Here is a 25,116-nt window from a genome sequence, read left to right as displayed (position 1 = left end):
GAAAGAACCAACTGAGTTGGACATTTAAAAATATATATATCTGATCCTCCAACTGAATTTATGTTCTAAAAGATTGTTTATTTGTTTTGTTTTTTGTTCTGCTCAGCAGTGTAGTTCCGAGGATATCAAACTGTTAGCAAATAACCCATTTTGGAAATCTTGGCATAACCCCTTCCTCCTACACCTCACCTTTCCCATTACTCCTCCCCCACCCTGAAACACTCCACTGAGAAATTCTAAATGTTTAGTCAAATGACACAAACCCTGCATATAGATGTTTATTTATCCTAATGACAGTGCATGTCAATGCCAAGCGGAATACCTATTCAGAAGCATCAGCTTAATGAGGTTCTAGTGACAGGAATTTAAGTAAAAATTACATGTGCAGCAGTTGAAACTTCATGACCCTAATGGATAAACATTGGTTCTAGTTCTGACATGACTAACAGCAAGCTCTTCTTAACATTTTATCTTAATTTTCCTTTTCCCTAACCCACTACCCCGATATATTAAAGGTAACACAATGATTAGGGAAAATAATCATTTGTACAACATTCTCAAGTATCCTGTGAATTAAGACAAGATAATTGCTACCACTTGCCTGCTGTGTGACCTTGGGCAACTCCTTGAATTATTCGGTGCCTCAGTTTCCTCAGCTGTAATGAGGATTGAATATGGGGATTCTCCACTTCCTTCTGCCACCCTACACTGTGAGCTGTATGTGGGATAGGGACTGGGTCTGATCTGATTATCTTGTATCTACCCCAGTGCTTAGTACAATGCTTGGAACATAGTAAATATTTAACAAATGCCACTATCATTATTATAATCTTATTATACTTCATTTATCCTGAAGTTTAGCACAGTGCTCAGCACATAGTGTTGAACAAATATCATTTACAATCAATTGATTGTATTTATTGAACACTTACTTTGTGCAGAGCACTGTACAAAGTGCTTGGGAGAGTACAATATAACAGTGTTGGAAGACAAGTTCCCTGCCCACAATAAGCTTATAGTCTAGAGGGACTACAATAAGGTTATTATATCACAATACAATGCTATACAATATGATACAATATAATATTATTAATAAGATATGGGATTATGAATAGGGAAAAAACCTCAAACTACAATATAAATAAAATGATGAGAAAATGGAGTTGAAGATGCTATCATCTTTCCTCCTCAAACACTAGAATATAACCAATTATTGCAATCCAACCTAAGTTTACAGAAAAACTCATTCAACTCAATTTAGTGTGAGATTTTTTACAGTTCTCCAAATTCATAATTAATTAGTACCGTATTTAGCAGGAAATGACTTTTATATTTGAAATAAGGTCTGCTTGGTTTAGATTTTCTAACATCTCATGCAAAACTGAGGACTGTTACCGATAAAGAAAATGCAAATGTACTCAATGAGATGGTTCAAAATTTAGTTTTATATGTATACCCATCTGCTAACTGTTTTCCTTTACTATTAAAGACAAAATATAAAGGGAGAAAAACTGCCTGGGAGAGGAAAAAAACAGTTTGAAACCTTATCTAAAGAGATTATGAGAAACATTAAGATTTATAAAAAGAGCAGTGTTTATATGTCTCAGAGTTTATGCATTGTAGCACTTCCACTGAAGGACACAGGGGAGGAAAAGTTAGAATGGACACATTTATAGTTTTTCCTCCTCAGGATGGGTCTTGTCTTATGCTCTCAATTCATTTCTGACCCATAGCAACTCCATAATTATTATTATTATCTCTCCCAGAATGCCCCACCTCCGCCTACAACCATTCTGGCAGTGTATCTACAGAGTTTTCCAGGTAAAAATACAGATGGGGTTTACCACTGTCTTCTTTCACACAGTAACTCAGATTTCCATAGTGTGGACTTTAGCTAATACCAGTCTTGCAGGAAAGAAAGCTTCTATTTTTATTCCAGAAGGAGATAGTCTTCTTTCTTACCTTCCCTTTCTAACCACCCCTCCTTCTCCTTGCTTTACTGCCACTGACTTTTTCTGTGATAACCTTCATGTGTAACACTCAGATTACACAGAGCCCCTAGGTCCTCCAACTCCAGGGATCAGGTGTCAAACAAGGGGCTCTCATTCCGTAGGGCCCAGCCTCCCTTGATTAGCTCACGAGGTGACTGTTCCTGGCTCAGATCCCTGAGTTTGAAAGGTTCATCTTATCCTTTGACCCAGACATCTTGGTCACCTCAGCATAAATGACATACGATGTCTCTGGACCCCCTTGGCTAACCTGAAAGTCCAAAGGGTTCCGGCCTGCATATTTCCATCATCTCTGCCTGCCTCATTGTATGAGATTCTGTGGTTTTCTCCCTGACCACGGTGTCTTTGGTGGATCATCATGCTTCTGAGCACTAAAAAAATATATATTTCCCCTCTTTCTGCCCAAGTTCTCTGAAATATGCTCTCAGACTTGTACTATTCTCAACTAAACTTCTTGTGGACAAGGATCATATGATAATATTGATATTTGTTAAGTGCTTACTATATCTACCAACTCTGTTGTATTACACCCTCTCAAGCACTTAGTACTTTGTTCTGCATATATTAAGTGCTCAACAAATATCACTGATTGATTGAAGTGATGGCATTTCTTGAAGTCTAAGGGATATAATGCACAGCACTATCAGTGAATTAATCACATTTATTAATTTTTTGTGGTATTTGTTAAGTGCTTACTATGTGCCAGGTACTGTTCTAAGCACTGTGCAGATACAAGGCAATAAGATTGGACACAGTCCCTGTCCCACATGGGACTCACAGTCTTAATCCCCATTTTACAGAGGAGATAACTGAGGTACAGTGAAATGACTTTCCCTTGGTCACACAGCAGACAAGTGGCGGTGCTGGGACTAAAAGATGAGGCATGGACCTGGGAGTCAAAAGGTAATGAGTTCTTATGCCACCTCTGCCACTTGTCTGCTGTGTGACCTCGGGTAAGCCACTTTATTTCTCTGTGCCTCAGTTAAATCACCTATAAATGACGATTGAGACTGCAAGCTCTATGTTCATTTATTCATTCAATAGTATTTATTGAGTGCTTACTATGTGCAGAGCACTGTACTGAGTGCTTGGAATGTACAATTCGGCAACAGATAGAGAGAATCCTTGCCCATTGACGGGTTTACAGTCTAATCGGGGGAGACAAACAGACAAAAACAATAGCAGTAAATAGAATCAAGGGGATGTACATCTCATTAACAAAATAAATAGGGTAATAAAAATATATAGATATGAGCGGATGAGGACAGTGCTGAGGGGAGGGGAAGGGAGAGGGGGAGGAGCAGAGGGAAAGCAGGGGAAAAGGGGCTTAGCTGAGGGGAGGTGAAGGGGGGAAGAGGGAGGAAGCAGAGGGAAAAGGGGAAGCTCAGTCTGGGAAGGCCTCTTGGAGGAGGTGAGCTCTAAGTAGGGCTTTGAAGAGGGGAAGAGAGTTAGTTTGGCGGAGGTGAGCAGGGAGGGCATTCCAGGACAGCGGGAGGACGTGGGCCAGGGGTCGACGGCGGGATAGGTGAGAAAGGGTGACGGTGAGGAGGTGGGCGGCCGAGGAGCGGAGCCTAAGGGGTGGGCAGTACAAAGAGAGCAGGAAGGAGAGGTAGGAGGGGGCAAGGTGATGGAGAGCCTTGAAGTCTAGAGTGTGAAGTTTTTGTTTCGTGCAGAGGTTGATAGGCAACCACTGGAGGTTTTTAAGAAGGGGAGTGACATGCCCAGAGCGTTTCTGCAGGAAAATGAGCCGGGAAGCAGAATGAAGAATAGATCGGAGGAGGGAGAGACAGGAGGAAGGGAGATCAGAGAGAAGGCTGACACAATAATCCAACCAGGATATTATGAGAGCCCATAACAGTAAGATAGCCATTTGGGTGGAGAGGAAAGGGTGGATCTTGGCGATATTATAAAGGAGAGACCAGCAGGTCTTGGTGACGGATTGGATGTGTGGGGTGAACAAGAGAGATGAGTCAAAGATGACACCAAGATTGCGGGCCTGAGAGACGGGAAGGATGGTCCTGCCATCCACAGTGATAGGGAAGTCTGGGAGAGAGTCTCGGGAGGGAAGATGAGGGGCTCAGTCTTGCTCATGTTGAGTTTTAGGTGGCGGGCCAACATCCAGGTGGAGACATCCTGGAGGCAGGAGGAGATACGAGCCTGAAGGGTTGGGGAGAGGACAGGGCAGAGATGTAGATGTGGGACAAGGACTGTGTGAGACAGGGATTATGTGGGACAGGGACTGTGTTCAACCTGATTTGCTTGTATTCACCCCAGCACTTAGTACAGAATCTGGCACATAGTAAGTGCTTAACAAATACCATTATTATCATTATTATTATTAGAACCCAGGTCTTTTTGATTCCAGGTTCATGCTTGATCTATTAGATCATGTTGCTGAGCCCTTACTACTGTGTGCAGAATACTGAACTAAGTGCTTGGGAGAGTGAAATATAATAAAATTGATAGACCTGCTCCCCACCCACAAGAAGCTTATACTATGAGCTTAGGAAAGTATATCAAAAGCACAAGGTACTCAGTCAATTGTATTTATTAAGTACTTACTGTGGGCAGAGCACTGTACTAAGAGCTTGCAAGCGTACAACAACATATCAGACACATTCCCTGGCCACAACGAGCTTACAGTCTAGATGGAGGGAGAGAGACATCAATATAAATAAAGTTATGGATATAAGTGCTGTGAGGCTGGGAAGGGGGAAGAGCAAAGGGAGCAAGTCAGGGTGATGCAGAAAGAAATGGAAGATGAGGAATATTGGGTCTTAGTCTGGGAAGGCCTCTTGGAGGAGATGTGCCTAAAGTAAGGCTTTGAAGAGATGAGAATAATTGTCTGCCAGATTTGAAGAGGGAGGGCATTCCAGGCCAAGGGCAGGATGTGGGCTAGAGGCTAGTGGCCAAATAGGTGACATCGAGGCACAGTGAGAAGGTTAGCAATAGAGGAGCAAAGTGTGGGGGCTGGGTTGTAGGAGAGAAGTGAGGTGATGTAGGAGGAGGCAAGCCAGGGGTGAGGAGTTTTTGTTTGATATGCAGGTGGATGGGCAACCACTGAGAAGCAGCGTGGCTCAGTGGAAAGAGCCCGGGCTTGGAAGTCAGCGGTCATGGGTTCAAATCTCTGCTCTGCCACTTGTCAGCTGTGTGACTGTGGGCAAGTCACTTAACTTCTCTGTGCCTCAGTTACCTCATCTGTAAAATGGGGATTAACTGTGAGCTTCACGTGGGACAACCTGATTACCCTCTATCTACCCCAGCGCTTAGAACTGTGCTCTGCACATAGTAAGTGTTTAACGAATACCAACATTATTATTATTATCATTTTTGAAGAAGAGGGTGACATGAACTGCATGGTTTGTGAGGAACAGTGATCTGGTCAGCAGAGTGAAGTATGAACTGGAGTGGGAAGAGACAGGAGGCTGGGAGGTCTGCAAGGACGTTGATGCAATAATCCAGGTGGGGTAGGTTGAGTGATTGTATTAATGTACATCAAGGTATCTTAATGTGTACTAATTATATTAATGGGGGAGAAAGACATAAAAACAGTTACAAATAGAGTAATTAGAATACACTGACCACTCAATTGATTACATATATATTCACAAGTGCTGAAGTTAGGTATGAATAAATATGTAAGTGCTGGAGGTGACTGATGTGTTCATATGACTCAAAGTGTTGAGAATTAAATCAGGGAAGACTTGCTGGAGGATAATTCACCATAAGCTCACTGTGGGTCGGGAACATGTCTGTCAACTCTGTTGTACTCTCCCAAGAGCTTAGTACACTGCTCTGCACATAGTAAGTGCTCAATAAATAACACTGATGATGATAAGTATGACAATCTACCTTATGTTTTTTACTCTAATAAACATGTAATTCAAAAGCTATATAAATTTCACATTATGTACACATCTCTTTGAAACGATTTTCTCATCTAGTTTAAAAATACCTATATTTGAGATTTAACTAGGTACCCATTTAGCCCTTACATGATTTGTATGCCCTTCAAGTTGTTCTTTGAACTGGAAAGCTGAATTAGGGAAACAGGTTATGCATACCAAGGAAGCCGTTCTCTTTCCCCATATATAAGAGCATGGTGAGGAAACACGACCCATAGTTTACCCTCTCCTCCTCCCCCAGATATTTATCTCCCGTCTTACCTGCAGCCATAGTTTGTTGTTCACCGCATCTCTCCCAGTAGCAATGCACTGAAACGTAGCATTTTGGCCTGCATTGACCTCCACATCCCCCAGCCTCAAGAAATGTGGAGATTTATCTAGGGACGCAAAAAGAATAAAATTACAAGCGAATGTTCACAAGGAAGGAAAAAAAGCATGTTATGTTACTATTTCCCAATAGGCTCATAATATAACAACCTTCGGCTAAAAATGAAAGGAAGCGTTTTTTTTTTTATCTTTACTCCAGAAGGGAAAAAAGAAAATAAGCCTTCTCTTATCTTCTCTTCCCTCTCCCACCCCCACTTCTCCCTGGTTGTGCTGCAGTAGCTGTTCTTTGCTTTGATAGCTCATGTTGAACATGCAGATTAAACACTGAGAGCATCGAGAGAAACTGATATAAAAATTCTGAGGCAAATTTCAGTCATACCTGACACACTGCAATTGCGACTTCACCCAGGAAACAATAAGATTAAGTTTAATTAGCAGCAGTCTCATCATTAAAAAAAAAACAAAGCTCTCTAGTGTTCCCAGTGGGGGAAAGAATACCTCTTTGATGTCCCCAAGAATGGGAAAAGTTTTCACACTACTAAATCCATCTACACCACCAGAGGAAAAGCCTACCCCATGAAATATCAGTCCTGGTGACTGCCGAGGTAAGGTCTTCAAACACACTTACTCCTAAATTACCTGTAGAAACCACAGCCTCATGCATGCTTTTCTTAAAAAGTAATTTGGGCTGGAATTGCACTAAGCCTTACTAGGCACAAGGGACTCATTTGATTCCCATGCCCCGACGCTAATCTGTTACACAAATGCTTAGCTTACTTTTCCAGAGAAGCAGCTCTCAAAAGGTTTACCTTCAGACCCACCAGGAGAGACAGCCTGGATCCCATCCAGTCCCTTGAGCCTCGCTGAAAGCCTTTGGGAGGCCTTCAAAAACTCAGAGTCAGTTGGCTCATATTCTTTGCTTTAGGGTTTAAAGCAAAAAGCATATATGAGGGGAAGGAGGCAATAACTTGGAGCCTGAACCTCACTTTGGCCAGAATTATAACTTCCCCCAACTATCTTCCACGGGGGCTCAGGGTTTTCACAAGATGCTCCTGCCAAGAGAGGTCATGGGGTGATGTGATTTTTCCCAGGGTAAATGTACTGAGTCCAGAGAGCATTGAATAAAGGCAGTCTGTCTAATTGTCTGGGGCAACCATGGGGACACACACAGGAACATAATCTATCAGAGTGACAGAAGGGAAATCAGAAGAGCGGGTGCTTCACGCAACCACGACCCAACCCACTTAACCTTCTTTTGGTCCTGATTTGTTCCATTTTGCTGTGTGTGTGTGAGCCAGATAGGTCAGATCAGGACCAGCTCTCCTTCCCTCAGAGCTCTAAAGCACCAAACACATTCCCTCTAGACTACCACTCCAGAATGCTTTCGAGAGCCCTGAATCTAGCTGTGCTTCCTGAATGCCAGGCTAGGTCAAGCCCAATGGGACATTTTCCAGATCCCATCATATGCAAGAATATGATCTAGTGGATAGCGCATGGGCCTTGGAGTCAGAAGGACCTGGGTTCTAATTCTGGCTCCACCACTTGTCAGCAGTGTGACCTTGGGCAAGTCATTTAACTTCTTTGTGCCTTAATTACCTCATCTTTAAATTGGGGATTAAGACTTTAAGCTCCATATGGGACATGGAATTTGTCCAACCTCATTAGCTTGCAATTGCCACAATGCTTTAAACAGCGATTGACATATAGTAAGTGATTAACAAATACCATAATGATTACCATTATTATCATCTCCAGAAGATAAAAATCCAGCCTTTATCCTTACTGGCTAAGTTTCTGTAACAGGCTTCTCCTCTTAAACAAATGAGCCCATTCTCATTTAGCATATCTATTGAAGCTCTTACGCATCTTACACACTCATTATGATTAAAGAACACAAATTGAGATTTCCATCATTAATGAGCATGCCATTATTTACTTGGGATGGGGGGGAAAAGGTCTGTAACTACTGCAATAGGCCTGATGTGCAACTCTAGACGTGGCACAGAAACCTCAGAAAAGGGACCAAAGAACAACACAATGACTAAGTGATGAAAACCCCAACTCTGAGCCTGTGTCAGAATCTGAAAGGACCCACAGAAATACCACTCTTGATCCCAACTCACCACAGGGGTAACTCAGTACTTGGATGTCATCGATGGCAATGTAGCCCAATCTCCCATCGGAGACTTCAGCTTCAAATATTACCTGTCAGAGGGAAACGAAAAAAAAAAATGTTTACAACACTCATTTCAGCAAAATTCCCCCAGTGGAAGGAGAGTAGATATGAGAGACATTTACTGGCTTTTTCATTTACCTGGAACTTTCTGTGAGGTTTAAAGTATATTTATTGCTTAATGTAACATAGTTTGATAACTTTCCTGATTTCCATGCTCCAGATAGATTGAGGGCATTTATAATAATCTGTAATTAAGGTTATTTGAGACTGGTGCCTTCCTACAGATTTCTGCAAAGCCCAGATTTCTGTAGGCAAAGATTTTGCTAAATGAATGCATTTATACATACATGCTTGGCTACTGATATACACATGTACCGTTAGGTGACATCTTCTTCAAGTATGAAGAGTTACTATACACACCCATTTGTGACTCTGGTTTTGTACGTCTATGGAACAGGTCATCATCAGTGGTATCTACTGAACACTTACTGTGTCTAGAGCACTGTACTAAGCACTTGATGTTTAACCCTTAGTTTTTGACTTGACAATTTCCGGGTCCCAAACTGGCTATTAACCTGCCACTAGAGATGGATCTGTACCACAAGGATGTCCTGGAAACCTAGCATGTGAGGAACTCTGCACAAAGCACTTGGGAGACACAGAGAAGACTGGCTTCCTATCCCCAATTTTACAGTGAATTAAGTCAACATAAATTGATGGGTAAAGAATAATTAGAGGGTGAGTAGCTGTAAAAAATAAACACAAGTGGCTAAATAAAATGATCAACAAAGTAAACAAACAGGCTGAATGATGTTAGTGCAGGAAAAGGAAGAAATTAACTAGAGAACGTCTCCTGGCGAGGGTGGTCTCCTACAAGGTTTGGAAAGGGAAGGATATGGAAGCAGCATGACGTTGTGTGGAAGCAGCATGGCGTAGTGGATAGACCACTGGCCTGAGAGTCCGAAGGACTTGGGTTCTAAACCTGGCTCTGGCACTTGCCTGCTCTGTGACCTTGGGCAAGTCACTTCACTTCTCTGTGCCTCAGTTCCCTAATCTACAAAATGAGGATTGAGACTGTGAGCCCCATGTGGGACAGTGACTGTGTCTAATCTGATTTGCTTGTATCCATCCCAGTCTTAGTAGAGTGCTTGAAGCATAGTAACTGCTTGACGAATATTATTATTATGTGACACAGTTGCGGGGGGGGGGGCATTCTAAGGGCCCCTTCACAACACCTCAAATTAAATTAGCTTCTGAATTTTTTGAAGTAGTAAAATACCAAATCTTTTTCCCTCTTTACAAATATACATATATATATATATATATATATATATATATATAGTGCCAGTGTTACACAGTGTTGCATAGGGAAAACCCCTAAACTATCCAGCATGGAAGGAAGAGTTAAATGCAGCCCAACTTCATACCCTGGAACGCCTTCAGGCCATATATAAAAAGAACAACAAATTCATGCTTCTTATGCCCTCGACATACTGGGCAGGATGACTTAAACCACTCACTTTTAGATACTTGTTTGTATACTGTGCTTTAATAGCAACAGAGATTTTAGGGGGGAAGGGGAAGGGGCTATGCAGCACTCCATCACCTTGCCCTCTCCTACCTCACCTTGCTAACTCTCCTACTATAACCCAGGCCACGCACTTGGCTCATCAAATGCCAACCTACTCACTGTACCTGAATTCATTCATTCACTCATATTTTTTGAGCGCTTACTATGTACAGAGCACCGTACTAAGTGCTTGGGAGATCTCACTGCTGACCTCTTGCTCACATCTTGCCTCTGGTCTGGAATGTCCTCCCTTTTCATATCTGACAGACAATTACTCACCCCACCTGCAAATCCTTACTGAAGGTACATCTCCTCCAAGAGGTCTTCCTTGACTCAGGCCTCCTTTCCTCTTTCCCCACTCCCGTCTGCATCACCTTGACTTGCTCCCTTTATTCACCACCCCCAGTGCTACAGCATTTACGTACATATCCATGATTCATTTATTTATATCAATGTCTGCCTAAACTGTAAGTTTATTGTTCTTTGTACTCTCCCAAGCACTTAGTACAGTGCCCTGAACACAGTAAGCGCTCAATAAATAAGATTGATTGACAAAAAACATAAAGAAAAAATGTCAGTAGTGTCTGAGGTCTGAGCTCAGAAGCAGCATCAAGGACTTGGATGGGAAACCATTGAGGAGCAAGTGGGGTACATTTGGGATGCATCTCCCCCCTCCCGCCCAAGGAATGTTCTAGGTGTAGGCAGTTTTCTACAGTGTTCCATATGATGTCTTCACGCCGTGTAGCAACCTCGGCTCAAGGCACAAAATGTCACATGTGCCTGGGTGCCAAGTAGCCACAAATGCTATTAGTAGCCACCCTAATCGTTAAGTTGTCCCCTCCCTACTACCTCCTCCTGTTAATGTCTCTACCTGGGAAGCGAAAAAAAAATAGGGAGAATAGTTAGATGTGTGCACTGTCGGGTCTGCTCCTGGGCCTCTTCATCTGCCTCTTGGGGTCTTTTGTTCAGTTCCAGGATGTGGATATAATAATAATTGTGGTATTTGTACTGTACTAAGAGCTGGGGTGGATACAAGCAAATCAGGTTGAACACAGCTCGTGCCACATAGAGTTCACACTCTCAATTCCCATTTTACAGATGAGGTAACTGAGGCCCAGAGAAGTGAAGTGACCTGCCCAAAGTCCCACAGCAGACAAGTGGCAGAATAGGGATTAGAACCCAAGACCTTCTGACTCCCAGACCCTTGCTCTATCCACTCTGCCATGCTGCTTCTCTATCCAAGGGTGTCTACAGCATCCAAAGGGGGTGAACACATCTCCACTTCATGTAGCCCTCACTTCGGCATTATGGGTCCTACTACAACTGTCCGTGGTTCTTCTCCTACTACACCTTCTGTAGGACTGTGCCCATGGGATGGCAATATCTGCCACGCTCTCCGGCTGCCTGGGCTTGAATTCATTTTCAACTTTTGTTTCTGATTGCTGTGGGATGGTCAATGGACCTTAGAATCCAACTTCATCAGTGTGGATAGACTTGACTTTTTCAGGTAGTTTCAAGTCTTTCCCTTCCTGTGAGCGCTGAGTCGGCGGGAATTACCATCCTCTGGGGATGCAAAAGTTCCTTATTTGTTCATTGAAACTCAGTCTCATTCTAGAGCTCGTAATCCATCTAGGGCTCCATTTTTGAAAAAGCTGAAGAAACGGTTCTTTATTGCAAGGAAAAAAAATGTGTTTCTCTTCTTCCTGACCTCATTCTCCCGGTTAAGCATTGCCGTGCGTCATTAACACAAGCTAAAAGGAAATTTCCAAGAGCCGATGCCTTGACTGGCAAAGATCTAATCAGCCTTATCACTTCCACAGCGCATTCAACTTATAACGCACCTCTGTCCAGCCAGGAACAAAAATGGATTCTTCCTAACTTAATTACCCAGAACTCGAGTTAATGCACAGGTCAATTCTAAAGTAGGGTGCTGAGCTCTGCGGATCGGGTGTCCGATGGAGGAGCTCGCAGCCATGACAGATGACAGCATAAACCCCCTGCCCCTCCCTCAGTCCAGGAACCAAAGGAGCTTGGCTTTTCATGCTGCTTTCTCTCCACTTCATTACCTGAAATCCTGAAGGTGGCTATTTCTAAACTAATTTCTGCAGCTCCGGCACCATTTCTGGACTATCGATTGAATAACTAATTGAAGAAAAATGGGGTGGGGAAAGGAGACCAATACAAAGGCTCAGGACAACTTGATTCTTGCATGCAAATTAAATCAAGAACTGGATGTACGTGTCCAGACTCTCAATGACACCAGCTTTTGTTGCTGCTTTTAATTTTGATTGAATGCCTCCAGAAGCTAGCTCTCCCTGCACTAGAAATGAACTTTTAAAAACAGTGAAACAGATTTCTTTAGTGAATCAGGACCAAAATCAGAGTGGCTTTGAGCCAACTTTTGAATAGCACATAGTAAACTTCAGAGAGAAAAGCACACTGGTGACTTGACAAGTAGAAAATAACTACAATTTCCCTTCCTAGACCTGAGTTTGGGCAATTTAGGACAATATATTTTCACTAGTCACTCAGAAAAATAACTTCTTATACTGCTCATTCCAAACTGACTTGGTCAATCTTTTAATTAGTTATGCCAGAGGGTCAGGATAGACAACAAGGATTGGGTACTCAAGGGAACCAATCAATTTATTGAGCACTTACTTTGGGTAGAACAGTGTACTAAGCTCCTGGGAGAATACAATAAAATAAAATTTTGTACACACATTCCCTGCCCACAAGGAGCTTACAGTCTGAAACTCCAAGAGATCGTACTGGATTCTTAGGCTTTGGGTTTGACAATTAATTTCCTAGTCTCTCAGTTCCTTTGTGGGTAATGAGAGGGTTATATACTTATACATAGATAGTAAGCTCCTCCACTATATTGTAAACTCCTTGAAGATAGGTATTTTTTCTACCAACTATACTGAATTATATTTTCCCAAGCCCATAGTACAGTGCTCTGCCCAAGGTAAGTGCTCAATATATACCATTGATTGATGAATACCTCTACAGAAAAGCTAAGCTCTTTTCAATGTCATTTGTTAAACATTTGTTATGGATCAAGCACTGTTCTAGGCACTGGGGTAGATTCAAGATAATCAGGTCACAAACCTTGTCCCAGATGGGGCTCATAGTTTAAGTAGGAAGGAGATCAGGCATTGAATCCTCATTTTGCAGTTGAGAAAATTGAGGTTCAGAGAAGTTAACTGACTAGCCCAACTTCACATAGACTAGTTGTGGGGTTGAGATGTCAAGATTAGAATCCAGGTCCTCTAATTCTCAGGCCTGTGCTCTTTCCACTAGGCCACACTGCTTCCCACTACTGCATGCATACTAAAGCAAATGCAGTAGCCCTAGTGGGCCAATGCCCCGTCCTGCCCACAATCTACACATCCCAGAGCCTTGCTGGCCAGAAAGCACCTTCCGGTGAGCCTAGAGGAGGTTTGGGAAATTTCCACTTGAGCTTACCAGACACCAGTTTCAGCTGAGCTTCAGCAGCCCTCAGCTCCAACATTTACAGCAGGGCCTGAGTGTCTCAAACACCAGCCACCTGTGCAGCATTGCCTGTTTTCCTAGAAAAGCAGGAGCCTTGAACTGCTAAATCCACAATCACAGCAATTGGTCTCCTGGGGCTACTCTGGTATAAACACAGTGGTTTCAGGCAAAGTCAGGCATGTTGGTTTGTCTCCCTTCTAGAGGCCAGGGCCTACAGGTAGACCCCCATCACCCTTTTCCCTCAGCAGACCCTTAAAAAAGACTGCTCTTGAGGAAAAAAAAGAAGAAAGAAAAATAATGGTATCTTTGAAGTGCTCACTATGTACCAGGCATTGTTTTAAGTGCTGGGGTAGATACAAGATAATCAGTTTGGACACAAAGGGCTCACAGTCTTAATCCCCATTTTACAGATGAGGGAACTGAGGCACATAAAAGTTAAGTGACTTGCCTAAGGTCACACGGCACACAAGTGGCAGAGTTGGGATTAGAACCCAAGTCCGTCTGACTTCCAGGATCATGCTCTATCTAGTAGGCACGCTGCTACTCAGGAATAACGTAAAACCTCTACATTTGAAAATACTCCATAATTCTTGGATAAGGCACACTGGAGGTGTCGTCCCTACCACCCAAATTACTTTTATCACAGTTCCTGAAAACAAAATGGAGTTTGTATGACATTTCAAGCTAAAGAGGTTTCTAGGCAACATAGATATTTGGCTGAGCGGGGGAAGGAGGGGAATAGAAAAGGGCACTTAACACATTTTTACCTAATATATAAAATTTTGTTGACATAATAAAATGACTCTTCCCTTGAGAAAGTTCCAGATAATTTTACTGAGTTAATTTAGCAACCGTGAAAACATAATTACTTCCATTTGAATGCTTAAGTAATGCTGTGAGGCAGGGATTGCTGCTGACAGGGTCCCAGAGGATTTGAAATACCATAAATCAAACACTTGTGTGAAAACCTTGAAATCTAGACTCTTTACAATATTACAGGTTAAAGCATAGCCTCATTCAGTGGCTTCTCACTTGTCCTGGGATGTGAGAAGCCTTGTCTCAAACAAGGGCACGATTGTCTATGTGTAACAGGCACACCTGATTGGTTACCGTATCCTTTCCTCAGCTAGAACTCAAATGAGGAGGGATTCTGGGCTGTGCCCAAAGCCCGTCCCAATACTTTATATCAAACTGTAACCACCCAACTTCCCCACGTGCACTCCAGAACTTCCCCACAATCTACACTGCAGCTCTGCTGTTGCTGTGAAAACAGTTGGCTGAATCAGAAACTGAGTAGGATACAGCTGACCCCCAGTTCATTTCACTTTATTCTTCTTCTGGTAATTGATATTTTCAAAAGCATGGGACTGGTCTTCTACTAGACCAGGGTTTCATGGAGAGGAAGATTTAATTTGATTCCTAATCTTCACAGAGCTTAGCCAATTTTCCATAATATAGCAGAGGTGACCTCTCACCCACGTCCTACCTCTAGCCTGGAATGACCTCCCTCCTCTTATCCAGACAATTACTCTTCCCCCTCTTCAAAGTGTTAATGATGGCATATCGTCTACAACAATTCTTCCCTAACTAAGCCCTCCTTTACCTCTGCATCACTCTGACTTGCTCTCTCTCTTCATCTTCCCTCCCAGCTCCACAGCACTTAGGTACATATCTGTAATTTACTTATTTAAATTAATGCCTGTCTCCCCCTTTAGTAAGCTCATTGCAGGCTACTTTTATATTGTACTCTCTCAAGTGCTTAGTACACAGTGCTCTGCACACAGTAAGCACTCAATAAGTATGACTGACTGCCAGACCAATGTTGTGCAGTGGTAGAAGGCAATGAGACCAGCGAGGACAGGGAGGAGGTGATAATGGGGAAGATAGAAACTTTCACTGTTTCTTCACCACACCACACCCATAAACCATGTGTTCCAGAGACCCATTTGATCCCACACAAACTGATTTCTCTAAGACCACCCAAGAAAGGAAGGGGACCGCCCCCCATGAAACCCAGAACCTGGGAAGATGTAGTCCCTGAGGAATCATGTGAAAATTCCAAAGGTCCGTGGGGAATCACAGGAAATTTACAAAGGCGATAGAAGAAAAATGGAGGTTAACAGATAACCATCACAATGCTAGTAGTGTGCCTTCCTTAAATTCATTCAATAGTATTTATTGAGTGCTTACTTTGTGCAGAGCACTGTACTCAGCGCTTGGAATGTACAATTCGGGAACAGATAGAGATAATCCCTGCTCAGTATAAACTGGTAGTGGTAATACTATTTATTGTTTAGTGTGTGCAGAGCACTGTACTTCATGCTGAGAAGGAGTACACAGGGGAGAATTAGACATGCACCCCATCCCTCGAGTGGCTCACAATCTACAGGGTAAGAAGACCACCTTTATAGCCTGCGTCTCTCCTACAAACTTTAAACTGTGCTTGAATACTAAGAGGACAAACTGTGTGTGGTTTATTTTTGGTATGGGAGGGGATAAATAAATACAGATAAATAGAAAAATAAATAGATAAATATAGAAAAATTTGAGTGGTCTTTGCCACCCCCTTCCTCCTGAGCGGAAGAATGTGCACTTTTCAGGGGATGTGCTCTTCCATGAGGACGACCAATGTTTATTTAGCAAGAGGGGAGAAGCAGTGGTGTGGTGGGATTTGCAAAGCTGGAGAATGAAGGGAAAATCATCTAGATGCTCAAAATAGTTTGATACCCACCCCTTTACAAATCAGACCTTCTTCCTTAGAAGCATGGAGATGAGAGCACTAACTTCACGAGCAATTTCATTTTACAACAGAAAAAGGAAAAGCGAAAGGTAGAGGAAAATTTGTCAACAAAATGTCATTTCTGTATCTTTACTATCATGGCAGGACCATCTGGGGTTATATTTTACAGTTCGTTGCCTTTGCCCGAAATAAAACATGACCGGTTAAGGTTTCTATTTCTTTTACTCGTCTACCAGCATGGCACTGAATTACAGCATTATTTTTCCCAGCTCATGGAGACATGCCATTTTTCTTCTTACAGCCCACAACCCAAACCTCTTAAAGTTTGGCAACAGAGCTTCCCCTTGCATAGAACAGAGGTGATCATATGTCAGGGTATAATGTATCTGAATAATGCCTCAGGACGGAGGTCTGTCCCTTGCTCTGAGCCATCGATTCACCTTTAAAGCTCTAAATTTATAATCAAGATAAGCAATATAATACCATCCTGGGTAAACTCATAGTGCCCCCAATCCTGTTTACTTAACACTCTGTAAGCTTGCTGTGGGTAGGGAATATGTCTCCTGACTCTGCTATAGTGTACTCTCCCAAGTACAGTGGTCTACACACAGGAAGTGCTCAATAAATTCCACTGACTGATTAATCAGGGTTGGTGATGATGGGGGTGAAGGAAGGGAAGAATGCATGAACTGAGTAATTTCATCACACTGCACTTGCTTAATTGTTAAAAGTGAGTTGACAACACTTAATTGTTCATTTTTTCCACTGTATTTTCTTCTCTTTAATCATGAGCAATTCATGACCAATCTTCCTCAGTATAATATCCTCAGGCATCTCTTCAGGAGGAAAGCACACTCAACAGAAGACTGATGCTCAATAGAATATTTTAATGGCTTACAGAAATTAGGCAATTTCAGCTCTAGCCAACCAGATAAATGGCCAAAGAAGCACACAACTACCTCCAGATCTAAAAGTCAGAAAAGCTTCCAGAGAGAGGGCGAGGGACAATTTCAGAAGTAGGTATTCTGGATTTGGGGGAACTTTCTAGACATTCCTCTACAGACCACGGAGGTGGTAGCATTTGACAGTTGATTGGTTAGACTGTACTACCAGTATGCTTTACCTCTGAAAAAGCCCAGCCTCCGGCAGAGATGATTGAGTATCACGTACCAGGGAAGATGGCAATAGTGAGGGTTATGGAAAGCTCCACCCTCTCTTCCATTTCAGTCTATTCCGAAAGAACACATCACCATTAACAGAAGCAGCAGCAGTGCAGCTTTGAGGAGAGAGCACAGGCCTGGGAGTCGGAGGACCTGGGTTCTAAACCTGGCTCTGCCACATTTCTGTTGTGTGATCTTGGGCAAATCACTTCACTTTTCTCTGCTTCTGCTGCAAAATGGAGATTAAAGCTGGGATCCCCATGTGGGACGTGGACTGTGTCCAACCTGATAATACTGTATCTACCCCAGCACTTAATACAGTGCCTGCCACATAGTAAGTGCTTAACAAATAACATAAGATTCTGAACCTTGTCTGTGGCAGAAGATTCTGACCTCTGGTTTTGCCAAAAGTTTTTTTTTCTTAAAACATTTCAAAAGGGTATGTTCAGTAGTGCACCAGAGCAGGGGACAAACTAGAAGCTTCAGCCGTATAATTCAAGGCCATACAGAGAGCTCTGCTTGATTTTAATTTGAGCCCTGTATTTATACTGCCACCACAAGACTCAGTTTTCAAGAAAAGGCTACCAAATGTCAAGAAGAGCTGGGAAAGATCAAAAATCCACCTTTTCCCCATCTGAGCTGAAATTCAAGTCCTTTCCTAGTGGATCACAGAGGGCAGCAGTCTCACCTTTAATTCTCTCCATACAGGACATAAGCACAAAACCAACACGAATTTACTAAACTAATTCATAGCTCGCACTTTCAAACACCAGGGCCCTTCCTGCATTGTAAATAAGATCAAAATTTACTAGAGGCAAATTCATAAGTAATCCCAGCGGGGGAAAACAAGAAGAAGAACGACAAGCACTGCTTTACTCAGGGTTTAACTGGACAGACGTTATCTGACCCTTGAATTTCATAATCACCAATAGTGTTTATTGAACTCCATTCCAGTCACATTGGCAGAGGTGGTCTGCATGTGGGAGTCGGGGGGGGAGGGGAGGGAGGTGGAGAAATCAGCACCCTCTTCCTGGATTTCACTCATTCCAAAATGAAATAATTTGAAGGTTAATGCAATGCATTTCCGTGAACCACGCAAAGATAATAGGAACCTCTCCAAAAGATTCATGCTTTTCTCATTAACAAATAAATGTCCCCTAATGGCCATAACACAAGCAAGGTAATAATTGAAAAGTCCTTTAATGGTTATTAAAAGATCAAAATTTGGAAAAGTTTAGTTGTGGAAGTCATAATGGGTGGTTTAACCTGGTTACAGATTAACTCTGACTCAGATGGCCTGATTTCTTCTAGCCCCTGGCTTCCTTCCTAAATTACTCAAGCTATTTGGCATGAAAGATCAATCAATGAATTGAGTGCTTAACTGTGTGCAGAGCACTTAGTAAGCACTTGGAATAGTACAGTATGACAGAGTCAGTAGACCCATTCCCTAAGAAGCAACTTGAACCAGTTGTATGTAGGGGCACAAAATATCCCATCTCTGTCTTCTTTTTGATTCTTCTCAAACCCAAATCTTGATCACAGAACTAAAAGAGCTAAAAGAAAAGGGAAAGTCGAAACAAGCATTAACATTTTTATTCCTCTATTCTAGCTCAATATACATTTTCTAAATTTTCAAAACTTCAGGAAAGACTCTTTTGAAATCACACCTGCGAGCCCCATATGGGACAACCTGATTGCCTTGTATCTACCCCAGCGCTTAGATCAGTGCTTGGCACATAGTAAGTGCTTAACAAATACCATCATTATTATTATTACTAAATGCTTGAGAATGAATAATAGAATTAGTAGACATGATGCATTACCTCAAGGAATTTATAGTCTAGTGTGAGAGATGGACATTAAAATAAACCATAGCTAGAAGGAGGTAACAGGATATATAGCTATCTTTGTCAATCAAATTTATTGAGCACTTACTGAGTGCAGAGCACTGTACTAAGTGCTTGGAAGTGTACAATGGACACATTCCCTGCACACAACAAGCTTACAGTCTAGAGGGGGAAACCTTCTATCCACTGTCCTTTTTCCTTCCTCTCATTCCTTTTCTTTCCCCTCTCATTTCCATCCCAGAAACATCTGCTATTATGAATATAGCTGTTGCTATAACACAGCCAAATGGTGCCATGATAGCATCACATTACATATGATGTCACATGCCACATGCATGGTTGGGTGGGGGAGTGGAGTGGTAATAAATTGTTTGACTGTGCTCCAACAGCTCAAAGATTTCAAATGATTCAACTCTTCGACATAAAAAAGTTGTCTCCTGATACAATGTAACAATAGGACTGTTAAAAGCTCAAGGAGGAACTAGAAGGAATAATAGTTCCACAAAGAGTTATTATGACCATTTTTAAGGACAGCACCAAATTCTGCTATCTAAGCAGAGCACTGCCTGATAATGCACACTCAGATAAGATATAGAAAAAAAAATTAAGAAAGCCAATATGGTTTTCAGCAGTCTGCAAAACACAGAATAGTGATAATGGAGCTTCACACTCCATTTTCTCAAATGTGTGAGAGATCTGAACCTACTACAGAAGACACAACAGCTTCTAGACCCATTTCACCAGTACCACCTGGAAACCTTGCTCAACATCAAATGGCAAGACATCAAATGGCAAGACATGATTATCCACAAGAAAGTCCTGGAAGACCGTCAACTCATCAGCATTAAAACAAAGTTCACGGCAACACAATTAAACTGGGCAGGACATGTGAGAATAATAGATGACAGTAGAATAACTGAGCTGCTGTTGGACCATAAACAGAAGGGGGAAACTAACAAGCCAAGAGCACATGAATGGTATAAAAACATAATGAAGCAGTTGCCAATAATGCAAAATAGTAGTGCACTACTGGAAGACCACTCCAGCAGACAGACCAATCTAGCAGGTAGCAATCAGAAGAGGGGTAGCTCTCCCTGAGTCAAGCTATCAAGTCATGCCTCAATTTCAAAACACATTAAATCTCCAAAGTCTTAATACATTCCAGGATATAGTCCAGAAGGTGAAAACTGTTTTCATATTGAATTTGAACTTTTAAAATGCTGCTTGAGCATTTTTAACATTTAGTAATTCAGCTACCTTCTTATAAATGGAGAATATATATTTATCTTAAATTATGATACTGATGTTGGCATTCTCAGTGATTTCCCATCTTTTTCCTAATCTTAGGCTGTTGTCCTTAATTAGTATTTCAGTCTGAGCTCAGAAAGTACCATTTTCTTTGTTGCTTCCTCCCCCATTGATTTAAACCCTCTTTCAATTCCTATTCTTCAGGTTTATGTCACTATCACTCGCACATTGCTGACTTATGAAGGTCTCTGCTGAACCTAACCAAGCTCCAACTAGTACACATATCAGCCAACCAACTAGGATATCCTCTCCTAGAAACATTTTGGCATCAACAACCAGAAAAAACATTCTTAAAGGCCAATTCTGCTAACAGAGGTAAGGTCATGGAGTCAGATATGGTCAAGCTGATTGTCAATCCATCAACGGCAGTTATTAAGTACTTACTGTGTGCAGAACACTTCACTAAGTGCTTTGGAGAGTAACATATAATAAAGTTGGTAGACAAGTTATCTGCCCAAGACAAACTGTCCACACAATCCAAGAGAATCTGATGGTTGGCACCATCCTCCCCAAACTATCAGCACTTGCGTACATATTTTTATACTAAGTTACTTTTTTTCTTTTTGTCAGTGGTATTTGGTAAGCACTTACTTTGGGCCAGGCATTGTAATTGGTGCTGGGGTAGATACAAACTAATCAGGTTGGACACAGTCCATGTCCCACATGGGGCTCATGGTCTTAATCTTCATTTTATAGTTGAGGTAACTGAGGCTGCAAGAAATTACATGACTTGCCTAAGGTTAAATAGCAGACAAGTGGTGGAACCAGGATTAGAAGCCAGTTCCTCTGACTCCCATGCTATTTCCACTAATCCATACTGTTTCTACCTGAAATTAATTTTAGTGCCTGGCTCCCTTGCCAGATTGCAAGCTCCTGGAGGGTAGGAGTTGTGTCTTCTTCCCTTATTGTAGTCTCCTAAGTGCTTAGTACAGTGCTCTACACACAAAAAGCACTCAATAAACATCTTTCACTGATTGATGCAAGAGGTAGTCTTGGTGAAATACTTTTTGGCACCCTCTTTCCTCTCATGTCCCATTTAGGTGGCCCTCTCCTCTGAACATGCACCAGCTCCTTCTGCCCTGACTCTAACACACAGCCAGGTTCCACAAGAATGAGGAAGGAGGTTTCTTCAAACACCAAGCACAGTACTCTGTATTCAGAAATTACTCACTAAACACCAATGATGGGCTGACCTAATGACTTCTGGAATGCAATCTGAAACTGCAAACTTAAGCGAGATGTGTAAATTATTTGTCCACGCTTACTCTGCTCCTTAACTTCTGACATCTGAATTCCAAATCTATTGCAGGAATAAATATTTATTTTCAAATAAATGAAAATATTACACAACTCAACCTTTTTGGACCACCTAATAGATTAACCATTACTTACATAATACTACTGGCTACCCTGTCAGCAAGAAATTATGAAACTAAAAGAGGTAGCAAGAGAGAAAGAGAAAAAGCACACTCTATTCTTTGTTTTCAAAGATGACGCTACTGACTGTGAAATCTCCCTCTGCATAATCGGCAATCCATTCCACATTGTATTCTATTAAACAAAATGAACACGTATCCAAAGAATTTATGCATGCCGATATACAGATTTAACAAGGGATAATCCTTGGTCATGCAAAAAAGTCAGTTAATGAAGGCAAAAATTAGTTATTGAGACAATTCTCTATCTGTCATTTCCTACTCAGGAAAAAAAGATAATCAAAATCAACACAGAATTCAAAATAGTTGTGATAATATACATAATGTAAAATAACAGGAGGAAACCACTGATTCATCTTTACGCCATGAACAAGCTTTTCAACGGACAGAAATACAAGACATTTGTTAAGCAATAAATCTGGTGCGTGTTTGAATATCTAGGCAACTTGGCGTAATTTATTTCACCCTTGGAAAGTACGGAGAACAATTCCTTGCTAACAGCCATGATTTTTCTCTTCCCTCTTCCTATTTAACTTTTATTTACTACCCTCCCATAAGATGTTGAATACTGCACAATTTAAATGTGGTGTGTCCCTCTGAGGAAATAAATGCTTTCATGGTTTAATAATGTGACCTGAGTGTAGGATTTGCTTGTGTCACTCTCTTATACATGTGTTTGTCATTGGTCACCTCCAAAATTAGACAGTTCACACTAAAGGAGGCTCAATGCTAGTAATTTAGTCAGCATTCCAACCTTGTCACCTGAAATGCTTTACATCATCAAACTAAGCTTGGAAAGAGAAAGAGGGGTAAATGTGGGGTGAAAAGGGGGTAATTGAAGCTGAATGGATAACACAGAAATGTTTTGAGAATCTGCTTTTGCTACTAATCACTAGCACCATTGCCAAGTTTTCCCATAAGAATTCAGCTTCCAGTTTTAGACCTTTGGGTTCAGGAGTATTAGCAGGAGTGGTATTTTCTGAGCTCCCCCTGGATGCAATGAACTGAACACTTGGGAAGGTACAGTAAAAACATGAGACACATTCCTGCACACAAGAACCGTACAGTATTACAGAGAAGATCAATGTACAATATTTACAAATAGGATAATGGGAATAAATTGATTGAACAGTCATTTGTACAAACAAACATATGTACTGATGGGGGTAAATATTAATAATAATTGTGGTATTTAAGCATTTACTATATTTCAGGCACTGTACTAAGTGCTGCGGTGGATACAAGCAAGTCAGTCCCTGTCCCTCCTGGGGATCACAGTTTCAATCCTCATTTTACAGATCAATTAACTGAGGCACAGAGAAGTGAAGGAACTTGCCCAAGGTCACAAAGCAGACAAATGGTGGAGCAGGATTAGAACCTACATTCTAATAAAAATAAATGATTGGGTAAGTGCTAGACTGACTTGAGTTTTGGAAACTAGCCTGGACAGACTTGGAAGACGTGGGATTTTAGGAAGACATTGAAGACAGGGAGAGCTGTGGTCTGTTGAATAATGGGGAGGAGAAGTTCCAGACTGGTGGAACAATGTGAGCTAGGGGATGGAGTTGAGAGTGAGCTCCAGATAGAAAATTGGCTTGGGAACCCAAGAATTGGGTCCAAAGTAATCCATGATAGTATAGGCCAGGGAAGGGATAGAGAAAGGGTCCTACCGTCAATAAATTTGGCACTGCATCTGCTGGGTGCTGAGTAACTATAACTGACTATACTAATCAAGACAAGAAAACCCGGAAGAAATCCTGACAGTCCCTCAGTCATCTATGCTTATCTGGTCAGGGGACAGAACAGAGATTGGATGGCCTTAAAAAAAAATACTGGTACCAGATCAGTTTGGACTTGGCCAGGTTTGTCCTTATTTTCAGCCCTCTCACTAATATTCTCTCTGCCTGGTCAATTAATGATGGCATGGGAAGTAGCAGAGGGAAAAGGATGTTGATGGAAGCAGAGACTATTCACCCCAGTTTGTGGCTAAGTGAGAGCAGGAGTAGGAAGGGAAGAAAGGGCAGGACTGGGTGTTTCAGTGAGAACAGTGCAACCTCTCTCCCCATACTGACAGCTACAGAGTTGGGGTGTTGGCCATTCAATCCCTTTCCCCCCAACAAGTGGCCTTTGCCAATCTTGCCCCCATTCTCCCCACCCCTCCACCCCAAGCATGACTGTTCTGTCAAATTCTTGCAAACTCAAGAGCCGCCCTGGGGAACGGAACTCCAAAGCAGACAGCTCATGGCAGGATTCAGCTACATGGCTCCTCGGCCTCTCTGAAGGGTCAAAGGTTAACCATGGGCATTGGGAATCTCCCCACAGAGAGCATACTGGCTATTCCTTCTGAAATATCGGCAGTTAGAATGTGAATGGAGATCTGAGATTGAGCCTTGGGGTGTCCAAGTGAGCAGTTGGCAAAGGGCCAAGAAAATCTACAGATTGTCTCCACGATGATTCCATAGGACCACTCAGATCTACTAATTACTGGAAGGAACTAAAGGGCTCAGTTGAAACCTTCCCTGGCTCACTAAAAGATTACCAGCATCACATTCCAGCACAGACACACACACAGAGCCCATTCTCACTGTCTTTGTCAAATCTGGCAAGGGAAGGAAGAGGGAGAAGAGAACTATTACAATGGAAGCATCCCACAAACGTAGAAGTTGAGTAGTGTGTTACTAAATAATCACAGTGTCATCAGAATAGAAACAGTGGCCCAGTCCTGAAGAGGTGTGTGATTGTCCCTTGATGACCACTGCATCCAAGAGTGCCACATTCAACTTCGTTACTCGTGTTTAAGAAGCGAAAATTGATTCAGGAAGAAGCAGAGCGAAATTGGTGCTGATTAGACCTGATTTCTATTAACCGATACCTTTTATTCAATACACAGGGCAGTCATTTGAGAGTAAAATAAAAGATCGGGCTGACTGGAGGGAGCTATTCTACAGACACAAAGCCTCAGAGTCAGGAATTATTTAAAGTTTATAAGAAAGGAACCAAAGTACTATTAAAAGCAAAGGCTCATTATAGTTTTCTCTTTCTCTGAAGACAGGACCACCCGAGTTCTGAAAGACAAAGCGTGAAATGCAAGTGGGAAGAGTGGAACCATTTGCTTACTTTTGCACAACTACTCCAACTGCCGG

General features: G+C 42.0%; 1 protein-coding gene across 11 annotated transcripts in view; it reads right to left on the bottom strand.

Annotated features, from left to right (window-relative positions):
• Window positions 1-25,116, bottom strand: part of PTPRK (protein tyrosine phosphatase receptor type K) — a 614,361-nt gene that overhangs the window by 291,581 nt on the left and 297,664 nt on the right. For all 11 annotated transcript variants that reach the window (XM_029054054.2, XM_029054062.2, XM_029054075.2 and 8 more), the window contains exons 4-5: window positions 8,365-8,446; window positions 6,176-6,291 (exon numbers count right to left, since the gene is read on the bottom strand). In XM_029054054.2, coding sequence (XP_028909887.1) covers window positions 6,176-6,291; window positions 8,365-8,446 — 198 coding nt within the window. The remainder of the gene's footprint in view (window positions 1-6,175; window positions 6,292-8,364; window positions 8,447-25,116) is intronic.

Source organism: Ornithorhynchus anatinus, chromosome 2, assembly GCF_004115215.2.
Source record: "Ornithorhynchus anatinus isolate Pmale09 chromosome 2, mOrnAna1.pri.v4, whole genome shotgun sequence".
NCBI classification, from domain to species: Eukaryota; Metazoa; Chordata; class Mammalia; order Monotremata; family Ornithorhynchidae; genus Ornithorhynchus; species Ornithorhynchus anatinus.
The sequence above is the reverse complement of the archived record's forward strand: the minus strand, read 5'-3'. Positions and strand labels throughout refer to the sequence as shown.